The sequence below is a fragment of the Argopecten irradians genome, unplaced genomic scaffold (genome assembly GCF_041381155.1).
Source record: "Argopecten irradians isolate NY unplaced genomic scaffold, Ai_NY scaffold_0648, whole genome shotgun sequence".
NCBI classification, from domain to species: Eukaryota; Metazoa; Mollusca; class Bivalvia; order Pectinida; family Pectinidae; genus Argopecten; species Argopecten irradians.
Window position 1 is genome coordinate 12,481 of NW_027188115.1, and position 12,512 is coordinate 24,992.

Genomic DNA, 12,512 nt, shown 5'->3' on the forward strand with positions numbered 1-12,512 from the left:
ACTTTATTTATCAAATTCCAAGATGGCAGCCTGGCGGCCATTTTGTTGACCGATCGATCCAAAAACGCATTATGCACAACAAGAGCCCTAGGGAAACCTACATATGAAATATGAGAAAGATCCCTTCAGTACTTTGTGAGAAATAGCGATATTAATCTTTAACTATCAAAATCCAAGATGGCTGCCTGGTGGCCATTTTGTTGACCGATCGATCCAAAAACGCATTATGCACAACTAGGGCCCTAGGGGAACCTACATATGAAATTTGAGAAAGATCCCTTCAGTACTTTCTGAGAAAATAGCGATAACAAACTTTAAGTATTAAAATCCAAGATGGCTGCCTGGCGGCCATCTTGTTAACCGATTGGTCCCAAAATGCAATATGCACAACTAGGGCCCTAGGGGAACCTACATATGAAATTTGAGAAAGATCCCTTTAGTACTTTCTGAGAAATAGCGATGACAAACTTTAAGTATTAAAATCCAAGATGGCTGCCTGGCGGCCATCTTGTTAACCGATTGGTCCCAAAATGCAATATGCACAACTAGGGCCCTAGGGAAACCTACATATGAAATTTGAGAAAGATCCCTTCAGTACTTTCTGAGAAATAGCGATAACAAACTTTAAGTATCAAAATCCAAGATGGCTGCCTGGCGGCCATCTTGTTAACCGATTGGTCCCAAAATGCAATATGCACAACTAGGGCCCTAGGGGAACCTACATATGAAATTTGAGAAAGATCTCTTCAGTACTTTCTGAGAAATAGCGTTAACAAACTTTAAGTATCAAAATCCAAGATGGCTGCCTGGCGGCCATCTTGTTAACCGATTGGTCCCAAAATGCAATATGCACAACTAGGGCCCTAGGGGAACCTACATATGAAATTTGAGAAAGATCCCTTCAGTGCTTTCTGAGAAATAGCGATAACAAGAATTGTTAACGGACGGACGGACGGAAGGACGGACGGAAGGGACGGACGGACCACGGACAAAAAGCGATTTGAATAGCCCACCATCCTGATGATGGTGGGCTAAAAACTGATCAAATGGATTAGTTGAAACTAAAAGACAACGAAGACTAAAATGAACCTAATGAAAAGTAAAACAATATATGTAGGCCCAGAGAATGCCTTCGTTATAAAGCTGGAACAGTTGTGTTGTAGATGAGACCCGTTTGTCCTGCCAGCTTAACATTCAGTATTGTTTCAGCGGTGCTGTTCCCAGTAAGGACGGATGATGTAACATTCAGTATCGAACAGGAAGCAGGGGCAGGGAACTCGGTCACCAACAAACCTAGACAAAACGTAAGTAAACCATGTAAACTGATACTAAGCTCAACACAAACATGAAAATACTGTCAATTCAACCAAAAAGGTAAATTCTGTAATTATATATTAATACACAGTATTGATTCGAGTCTGTGAAAAAAGGGGAGATAATTTCTTATTTCTATTTCAAACAATGGCCATTTATTAATTTGATCAATGTTATTAGATTGTATAGATGCAAGTTACTGAAATACTGGTATATGTTCGATTGTTTTGTGTCTTTAATCTAAACATGTCATTTTAGCTGTACATATCTAGTGAAAATCTCGAAAGTTATTAACTGTGACAATTAAATATGAAATGAATTGTTACAGTAGTTTATACATCATGAACTTACCTGCCACTGAGGCAGTGATCAGACAGGTAACAATTCCACCTAGAAGTGCCCGCATCACGACTGTAGCTAAATCTCCTCGACGTTCGGGTGCCATGGGGCCCAGAGCCCCTAACATGACGCCAATGGAACCAAGATTGGAGAAACCACAAAGGGCATATGTCGCGATGACCTCTGACCTCAACTGGAAGGAAATGAAATGAAAAGTGAGTCAATATCTATAATCTATCTTTCAAATCTATCTTAATGTTCAGGTGACAAGTGTTAGATCTTTGAGATTATCATACAAGTTTACAAACCTATATATTTTACTAGATTAGCCATTGGTAGTTATTTAAATTAGCTGGTTGTATTTTGTTAGATGAGACAGATAGCATTGTCCTAGCCTCCTCCTTCACAATCCTGAAGCTATCATACTCACAGACATGGTAGTACTATCCAGACACAGCTCCCTGGCCTTGATGTATGTAGATAATTCACTGTAGGCAATAAACTCGTTCAGGAAGGTTTTGATCCCGATGAGTTCTCCAACCACATTAGCATCCTTCCAGTCCACTCCCATGAGATAGGCCACTGGCATCAACAGGTATGAACAGATCAGCTACAAGATACAAGTGTTGTTACTATAGCAACAGTATTTAGATATACATCCCCTTTCCTATCATATAAAATCTGGATGGAATGTAACTGGATGGGTGTGACAATGCAAGATAAAATATTTCATGGCAATGGCAAAAACATGTCTTGCATAAAATTAAAACCTCTAATGAACATAAATCCACATATTTCCCCCTAAAAATATTTATAATTTAATAGTCAATCAAGTTTTTTATTCTAATTTGATAACCTATTTCACAGTATTTTTCATAGCTTTAAACATTAATCATGGTTTATAGAAATTATTCACCAACTTTCCTTTGTTTTAACTCTACAAACATTATAGTACATCTGTTAAAGAATTCTTACCTGGAAAGAGAAGTTAGAGACACCAACAAAGCTGCCAAACCAGGAAAGTATGGCGTTCACACAGGACAACATGGCGAGAAAGGCGATGAGGTTGGCAGCGATGTTGGCGACGAGTTTGATGGAAGCTGACGCTCCACCAGCTGCAGCCTCAATCACGTTCTTCTCCCTATAGTACAGTACATAAAACATTGATTAGGTTTCCTCTAAATCAAGTCATATACACTGGTAGTCATAATTTGAACTCAATGGTTATATAATCACACTTTTTTCTTTTAGATACTGGTAACTTATGCTGTGAATCAATTAATCAAATACAATCAGACGTTTTACTGGTTTAATACCTATAAACCTATTACTCTTTTCAGTTTTATATCACACAAGTTATATCACCAAGATATAAATGTGTTGGCACTTTATCCACTTTGGTAGGTAGACTTACTTTGGTTGTTGAGGTTTTATGCAGGGTTCTGTATCTAGGCCTTCTTCAATCCTGAAAACAGAAATTTGTGTTTAAAAACCAGGAAATAAAACATAAGTCCTCTGGACACATAATCTGAACAGTATTTTCCCCGACTACTTTCTGGTGGTATATGTATAGTGGATTCTTAGTTGGGTAAGTGACTACTATAAGTCTGTACACGAGGAGATATTAATTACAGTCCAAATGCCAAATGGCATATATAGCCAACTGTCTGTCCCTCAACGATTTGAAAAGAGATTAAACATTCCAATCTCATGTTCTGTATTGTAACTCGGGTTTGGTTTTCAAACTGATTTAAAAACTCACTCTTCTGGTGTTGGTTTCGATCGGTTGGTTGGTAAAACCTTCAGCTTGCTTTCTTCGGTCTCTGGGTACAAGAGTTTGGAAATGGCCAGTGCACAGGGAGCGTTCATCACAGAGGCACAAAGCAAATGTTCAGCTGGTACCTACATGTATAAAATAAATTACAGATACAGGTTGTATATCTATTGGTTTTATCCCAAGTAAAACCCCATGCAGCCAAGTACAGAGGTACAACATATTCAATGTATCAAAAGTGTTATCAGCAGGTACTAAAATCCCTAGGCCTGTGCAAACAGACACCAATATGAGCTGTATTTGATACTGGTTTACAGGTGAAGATAATTTTGACTAAGCGACTGAAACTTCCAAAATCAATCGAAAAATTTCTGAGTATCTTGGGTATACGATCGGTCATATTTCTAGATGAAAATAGCTGAAAAAGTCATGCACATGATAGATGTTTTATCATAAAAAATATTTTACATAGTAAACGCCCCCCTCCCAGAAATGGACTGTTGAAATACCAAGTATGATCCTGATGTTCAATTTTAATTGTAAGTATGATGTGAACTAGAATTCTATTTATAGAAACCCAGTGTCACACCTGTACTGTTTATTTACCTGCTTGTATCATTACACTGTAACACAAGGTCAACAGTATACAAATGTAACAGGAAGCAATCTTTTCTACAAAGATTTTCACTTTCCAAAAGTTGTGAAACAAATTTGTTTTTAGTTTTCGTGTTCAAACTTGACCATTATTAAATTCTGTTTGAGAGGCGTAGGTATCTCAATATTAAATATTTCACATCCTGCACAGGATATAGAACCCTGTGTATATATGGGCAAAATGCAAGTATATGTAGGTTTGTTTCCTTGTTGTCTTTGAATTTTTTTTTTTTTTTTTTTTACGAAGGTTTGTGAAAAAAGCAGTCAAGGTGGTTTAGAAAGTATGTTGGGAAGAGTATTGGAGTAAATTCAGTACCTTTTAGAAGTTTGGCTAAAAAATGAAAATCAAAACCATCTCCATACACATATAACCTTAACTAATATTGTTTGATCATTGAAAGCTAGAACACAGTTTAATTATAAAATTATCATTAATTACTATGTACTTTAAAACGACTTGATCATCTTGATATCTAAACATGGTAAGCGTATCAGATCGTAGTTGTAAAAAGATAAATTGTCATACTGATGTGAACTAGAATCTATTTATAGAAACCCAGTGTCACACCTGTACTGTTTATTTACCTGCTTGTATCATTACACTGCAACACAAAGTCGACAGTATACACAAATGTAACAGGAATTCCTAGTGACCATAAACTCAGTAATATATACACACAGCACAAACCACAAAAAAAACCACGTAGCATATTTGACGCAATAAGCACCCAGGGCGGTTCAAAAATTGAAGAAATCAAAGGATAAAATTATGGGCTAGGGCCATTGATAGAACCAACTTTTTGCTAAAATTTCATGAAATCATTACACAGAGTTAGATATTATTTAATAATCAATTTGCAAAAGAAATAAAAAAAAAACAGAAACATACACAGATTTCTTAGTTTCATTTATGACTCAAAGGGGGGGGGGGTTACTTATTGCGTTGATACGGTAGCATCATTTCCAGTTAAAGCTCCATTAGAATATTAAAACATTTCGTACCCCAAACTCAATGTATGCGGCCAACACTCCACCAGCTATGGTGGCAAATCCACAGGTGACGATAGCGTGTAACTCTGACTTTGTCATCAAGCTAAGATAGGGACGAATCAGGATAGGGGCCTCCGTCTGAAAACACATCAAATACATTAAATCAGACGACAAAACATATTTATCAAATCTAAATCAGAAGACAACAAAACAATAATAAAGGCTTTTCAATGAAGAGTATAAACTGTAATAGCAACAAGTCAAACGGATAACTTAATGAACAACAATTTACTAAAGATTTTAAATTCTGACTGTCCAAGCTAGGAGGAGAGTGTTTGGGGTAGGGGAAAAAGAAATTTGATTTCATTGTGATAAAGTTGATCCCAACTTTTGATTGTCATATCATTTGCACTAAAATTCTAAAGCTGTGGGCTAAAGAGTAGAAGAACAAAAGCACCAGGACGGATTCTTATTGTCCCATAGTCAGGACTCTAACACCCATAGAAGAGACTATAAGACTCCAGTCATATGTGGATATGAAGAGATAGGGATATTCTATTCCCCGAGGGTCCACAAAATGTAGTAAAACAGGGCTTGCCGATGGGTGTTGCAACATTTTGTGATCCCGAGGGTAGAATACTCCCAACCTTTCATATCCACTTATGAAAGAATTTTTCTTTACATACCTCGAGCGTTTTATTAGCAGTGTAACAACTAGACCGCCATTTTGAAATATAATTCGAACGAAATCCACGACTGGAAATCAAGTTTCCATACATGAACTATTTTATGTGATATTTTCAACAGCAAATTTCAATCGTGTAGCATCTTTATAGTAAATCAGTAATATATCTGATGGAACAAAATGTTTAAGATTTTAACCGAGGAAATAGAGATTTTGTTTGACTGCGCGTGACGTCAAAAAGGCTTTATTGTATGGTAGACATGCAATATCAGCCGCAGGGGCGACATAATGGTATTGCCCTGGACCCATAGAAGTACACTGTAGGTATGGAAAAAGAAGAAGGTGTGTATGTAACTGCACTGTCCTACAAATGCAACCTTCAAATGTATGACAATTTATTTAAAATCAATATTTCCTTACCAGGCCTACAAAGATGTTGCCTGCAGCACACAGAGACTCGGCAGCTGTTGTACCCAGGGTTACCCTCATAATCCAGGCAATCTTGCCGATGACGACCTGCATGACTCCCAGGTAGTACATCACAGAGATAGCACAGCTGAAGAACACAATGACTGGTAGCACCTGGACAACACAAAAAATATAGGGGTTACAGGTGTACTAGATTTCTTAACGACATGATATCAATATCAATGAGTGTTGAAATTTAAAGAAAGACGTTATATGTACATGTATACATTATCGTATGTAATATTTACAACAAAAACTAACTACTCCGAGAGCTACATGTACTTTGTTATATATCAAGTAAATACAAGTTTTGCAAAATATTTCAACTGTTAAAAAGATTTTATTCGGTACGAAATTATAAAATCAAAAATGCAACAAATAAATGAGTGCTCCATCAATGACTTCAGTTTATAAACAAACCCACCTTCATAGCAAAGAAATGATCGGTGTATTTTTCTCCAAACACAAACTGTGTGCCGTTGTTAGTGAAACTAAGAAATATCTGGATTTTGTCTCCGAGAAATTTGAATGCAGTGTATCCCACATCTAGCTTGAGGATAAGAGAGGCAAAGAAAAACTGTAACAAAAGTCCCCCAGCTACAGGTCTCCAGTTCACCTAAAGCAAAAAATAAAATGGTGAAATCAACAGCCAGATTTCATATAACATGCTGTTGTTGTACCCATCAGATGTGACAAGACCAGGAATAGGTTTACTTTTACAACTTCAGCTATATGTTAATCTAGCTTCATATCTATGAATAACATGTTGAAAGTCATAAATACTAAAACAATCTTGCTATTAACTGTCTGACTGATGACTATTACAACAATAACAAACATTCAAAAATAAAAAATGGCTACCTAAATAGATCAATGTTTTGCGGTGGATTGTCTGCAAATAAGACCCCCCCCTCCACACCATTTTGATCTTTATTTCTTCTCTGTGTGGGGAGTCTTGTTTGCGTTGAAATATGATAGATGTTCTAAAATTCATCCTCAATATATCCCTTTATTTTTCTATGTAACCTGTCGGTATTTTTTCAAACTTCATGCTCCATTAACTCCATTACCTGATTGGATAACTCTTTATACATTTACAGCAATCTCTGAGAAAATTGTATTCAATTGTATTTCATCATGATTTTCAATGACTGATAAATAAACCAATCTTTATACCTTGGTGGGATGAGCTGAACAGATCCACATCACCAGTAAGAAAACAAAGATCCCCACCATGGAGATAGCATTTTCTGGTCGTACCCATATGGATGTTCCAGCGATTACTACAATGGCTGCCAATACACAGATCATCAAAAATCTGTGGAAACAAATAAAATCTCATTACATTTACTCTTGGTAATGATTTGTTAAACATGCAAGTTATTTTTACTGACTGTATTAAGTCTGTTTACAAAATTGCTTCTTTAAAGATGCTCCACCGCTGACAAACGTTATTTTTTCACTATCAAAAACATGAGCAGATGATTTAGTATCTTACTTTACACCAATAACACCATTGAAAAGTTTGAGCTTCTAATTTTACTTTAAGTTAAAAATATGAAAAATAATTAATTGCATCCCGAAAAAAATTCTCGTGGCACTATATTCTTATATGGAATGAAGTACTGATTGCTCATGCACCAAAGGCAAAATAAATTATTTTATATTATTTTTTATGTTAATTAGACTTATATATACACGATTAAACACCAATTATTGTTCAAGTGATGAATATCTGTCGGTAGTGGAGCATCTTTAAAATCTATTAATTAATTCTTTCAATCCTAAAAACACAAATGGACATTTCTCATCCCAAAAACAGGAATAGCTCATTATGAAATCACAGGGTTAAGAATTCTTAACTGGATTGCTAGATTTTTGATAGACCCCAAGAGAAGAACCATTTGTCAGTCCCAGGAACCTCTCCATTGCATATATATGGTTATTATACCTCGAACTCTTGACCCATGTGTACAGTTTCATGCTATAGTAGAAGACCATTTGACCACTATCAAAGTTTGGTGCATTATATATAATTAGAAGCCAGTGTAACAAATGTGTACTAACACTTTAAAAATCTTGATCATCTTTTTTCTGTCGTTCAAGAAGCTCTCTGTAGGCTGAATGAATCTTGTCTGTATTCTCTCTCCAAACTTATCGCTGATCAAACTTAACATGGTGATGACGATGCCGACACAGGTCAACACCACGAGTGGGGTAGGGTCTCGGAATCCTTCTGTCTGACACAGGACCATCGCCGCGACAAAATAGGCAACATAGGCAATGGCTAGAAAGGCATAGAAGACCTGAAACCATGAAAAAATAAAAATTCAATATTTAATACTATTTGAACTGCTATTTCAATCCAAATCTTTTATACATATTTCCCATAGTAACTTACCATATATTCTCCAAGGTGTGTAAAAATTGGATTTATGGGTAAGGGATTGCTACTGTAGTATGGAGAAAATGCATATAAAATGTCCCTTTAACATAGTCAATTCAGTTTAAAACAGGTTATTTGTGCATTGATCACAAAAACATTCTTATTTTCGTGTATTATATAAATAAGAAAAATAATCTTGTTTGTAATGAATTTAAATGTCATTTTGAAAGGACTTTTGAATTCAATTACCCGACAAATTTTGGTTTTCCTGGATGCGTAAAAGTCAGTCAACATCAGATGAGCTTGAATGAACCCAGAGGCCAGGTTGAAATGATCCGACGGCGCCTCATCTTCATTCTTACCATTCCCTATGTTACAGGCCACATCACCTGTACAGGTAAAACAGATGATTTTACATGGGGGGAACAAACATTTTGTTTCAAATACACTGTTATTTTAGAGAGAAAGTCTTTAGTTTAATAGTAATCCGTTTACTTTCTTAAATCCTTATATCTAAATAATTTTGGTTGTTAATTGTTGCTGACGTGGTAATAAATAGCATTAGAATAATTGTTGTAAATTCTACAATTAAAACCATAAATCTAGTTCCTTAATTGTAAGAAATATTGTTCAAATGCCTTCATTATCACGTAACAATATTTAATCAGAATTTTTTTTTTTTTTTTTATTACGAAATTTAACTTATTTCATGTTAATTGAAGTTAGTTACCTCATTTAAAATCCCTACTCATGACCATTTACCAATCCAAAGCAGTTATTTACCACTGTTTATTCTTTGTCTTGGTCTAACTGCCTTTTTATCAGGTTGGTAGCTGACAGCATGTATGTCATCGTAAGGAGGAGGTTGACTGGCCATCGAGTCTGTGCTCTCAATAAATACCTCTGGGTCGATAGATCTGGGCTTCTCTTCATGTTCTACTTCTGTGTAGGTGTAAGCAGCAGGCATCTTCTCGCTAAAGGAAACAAAGAAAAACTGTCATACTGAAAAAGAATTTCATGTTCTTCCAAACACTATCTTTTTAATTATTTCAATCTGTTATAATCAGTTATATATATAGCTGCCGCAGTTCAAAAGCATATAGAGTGTGAAGTTAAATGTGAATCAATTTAGTAAGTTGAACTTGGTATGTACATCTTTGTTTGTAAATTGTACTTTTGAAACATTCCATGTAATTTGAAGTGTTAGGCCTATCATTTTATTCATTTATGATGTTGTCAATAGCAAATTAATTATTTTTGCTTTACCGCCAACTAAAAGCGAGGCATTAAAATCTATAATTATAACAAGAGATCCCAGAGGGATCTTGGCGACACACAAAAGAATGATCTGTCTGACAATGGAAAGAGGGATAATTTCTCAAAAATTTGCTTCATACTGATACTATACATTGTACATACAGTCGAGACTGTCTGAGCGACCCCCTGTATGTAACGACTCCCTGTCTTATGTGACCTTTACTTGGGACCCCCCAACGTAATGTTGTTATATAAATGGTCCGTTTTCAGCGACTCCCTGTCTTACGTGACAAGCGACCGTGTTTTTACAACCCCAAAACTATAAAAGGTCTGTCTTGAGCGACTTTTCATTCGCCTGCGCCCTTAATTATGATCGATAAAGAGGTGTGAACATCGAAGTAAACATTGTCTGTTAGAGTACATAACTGTGTAACCAGTTTTGACGGATCATGAAAGATCGTTTTTTCCACAATATTTGGCTTCAAAACTATAAAATAGGTCAGGTACTATCCAGATCTTTCATCCTTATAATAAACAATTGGTAAACCATTGACACTAACTAAAGACGGTACAGACCGTTAAATATAATCAGCAAGGTTTATTTTTGGCTACCGTATCAATCATAATACCTTGGCGTTGGGTGAAACCCTTCTTTTGCGTTTTGTAGCGTGACATTTACGACCAACGACATAATTTTCACTCCTATGATATGAAGAAAGAAAGTCATTAATAGATGCCATCCCCCCCCCACCTGCTGAAGTGCCAGTCCATCTCTTGTAAAGACAAATGGACTAAACGACTTGGGCTTCAGCTAATGGACGCCATTATGGTAATCGGTGTACAGTAGACTTTGGTAAATTTTCGAGCGAAAATACAGCACCAGGCTCTTGACAATATTTACCTCTACAAAAGTACTTCTTTTTCATCTAAGCTTACACAACATCTGCAATTATTTTGTAGAGGTCATTTTAGGACAGGTTTGATTTTTGTGGTTTTTTTTCTTGTGTCTGTTTAAAACCATTGATAAATTTTTTAAATAGAAGAAAAAATGGGTTTTTAATTCCAAAATTACACCTTCTCCAGATATAATTTTTTGTCTTAAACACAGTTTTAAACCCAAATACCAATGTACGTGCGTCTGCTTGTATTTACATGTATTGCTAAATGATTTTTTTATATAAAAAAACAAATCAGTTTTTATTTTTCTAAAAATTGATAATTATTATTTTTAAATTCATTTAAAAGAAAATCAGGTTAATTGATATATTAATAAACAAGATATGTATTTAATGACAATTACCTACAGATTTTCAAACAGTGATGTTGCGGTTGGACTGTCTTAAGTGACTCCCTGTCTTAAGTGACTCCCTGTCTTATGTGGACTTTTTTGTAATGGTCCCTTGGAAAGTCACATAAGACAGTCTCGACTGTATAAAATTTGAGACATTGCTTCAGTACTTTCTGAGAAAGAGAGTTTTATAAATTTATAGTAAATATCCCGATTTTTTTAATAAGTTTTTAAAATCTCTGAAAAAAATCACATGACTGTTAAGATACATTGACTGATGAATATATATATTTGTTACATATATTCATCAGTCCATCCACCAAATACAAAAAAAATGAATGGCAACATCCATTTTCATAGAGTTGGACGTCCCCATGATGAAAAGCCCACCAACGGTGGTAGTGGGCTAAAAATACCTATTATATCAGGTAGGCCCTAATCTGAATTTTCAAGATAGGGGCACTTTACTTGATACACTGTATGTTGATTGTATATATGTATTATCATATCCACTTCTATTTTTCTCTTTACAATTGGAACCACGAACCACAGGCGTCTGCTTCTGGTTGATAAAAATATAATAACCTATCCCTACTCAAGGATTTATACGTCCTTGCCCCTACTATATGGTAGGGTAGGATATTATTTTTCCAAAATAAAATTGTGCAAGAACTTCTTTAACAATGAAAGATGTGCGCAGTACATGACTTTGCCTAATTATTTAGAAATGGTCTCATTCTGTGAATCTCATTCGGACAAGCGAATTTGGCCTACCCCCACGTGTACTGAACAGGTCACTAAGTACATACAATAAACATGATCCAGTACAGTACAAGTATGAGAAAGCCAAGATCAGCAAAGTGTGAATGGTAAACTAATAAAACATATCTTACTTGTTCAAATATAAGTATAGTCAGATCTGTTTCCAGTGTAAATATCGGCGGCTACAAAACTTCCTTGATCTCTTTACCCACGTGTGCTTAGTTACAGTACGTTGGGGCATCCACACCGGAAATAGATGGTGGTGGCTAAATCTTGTATCCCGTGCCGCGCCCGCGCAAGGGACCCGCGCCGGAGACCCGCGCCAGAGACCCAAGCCGAGCTTTGGTTATTTTCGTTGTTCTCTTCAACGACAGTCTAAATTAAAACAATTTCTTGAAACATATATTCTTTGAGTTATATGTTATCATTCCGTGTAAGTTACGTTACATGAGATGACTCGGAACTTTATAAATCGCCGATTTCAGTTTTGTCAAGTGTCATTTGTTTACCCCGCGCTCAAGCGTTGAGTTTGAAGGTTTTATGCAGATTATTTCAAAAGTAAGCTTTTATTGTAATAATTGTTATAATTCCAACA

General features: G+C 35.7%; 1 protein-coding gene across 2 annotated transcripts; it reads right to left on the reverse strand.

Moving 5' to 3' along the window:
* Positions 1-1,122: 1,122 nt before the first annotated feature.
* On the reverse strand, positions 1,123-12,154 carry LOC138313314 (solute carrier family 28 member 3-like). 2 transcript variants are annotated; one of them, XM_069253808.1, is made up of 14 exons: positions 12,049-12,154; positions 9,394-9,584; positions 8,860-8,999; positions 8,292-8,530; positions 7,401-7,542; positions 6,649-6,840; positions 6,177-6,338; positions 5,084-5,209; positions 3,416-3,555; positions 3,068-3,118; positions 2,629-2,794; positions 2,084-2,263; positions 1,666-1,846; positions 1,123-1,293 (listed from the first exon to the last, which is right to left on the reverse strand). In XM_069253808.1, the coding sequence occupies exons 2-14, from the start codon at positions 9,575-9,577 to the stop codon at positions 1,136-1,138; spliced, it is 2,061 nt and encodes a 686-aa protein (XP_069109909.1). In that variant the 5' UTR covers positions 9,578-9,584; positions 12,049-12,154; the 3' UTR covers positions 1,123-1,135. The 2 variants fall into 2 exon arrangements, with proteins under 2 accessions (XP_069109909.1, XP_069109910.1); XM_069253809.1 differs by lacking the exon at positions 12,049-12,154 and having other exon boundaries at positions 9,341-9,502.
* Positions 12,155-12,512: the final 358 nt, after the last annotated feature.

Excerpts from the sequence above, each read along its gene's own strand:
- LOC138313314 (XM_069253808.1), bottom strand. The coding sequence starts at position 9,577 with ATGCCTGCTGCTTACACCTACACAGAAGTAGAACATGAAGAGAAGCCC. Across the intron at positions 5,210-6,176 it reads GCAACATCTTTGTAGGCCTG|ACGGAGGCCCCTATCCTGAT; the intron begins GTAAGGAAATAT and ends ATGTGTTTTCAG. Across the intron at positions 2,795-3,067 it reads ATAAAACCTCAACAACCAAA|GGAGAAGAACGTGATTGAGG; the intron begins GTAAGTCTACCT and ends ACTGTACTATAG.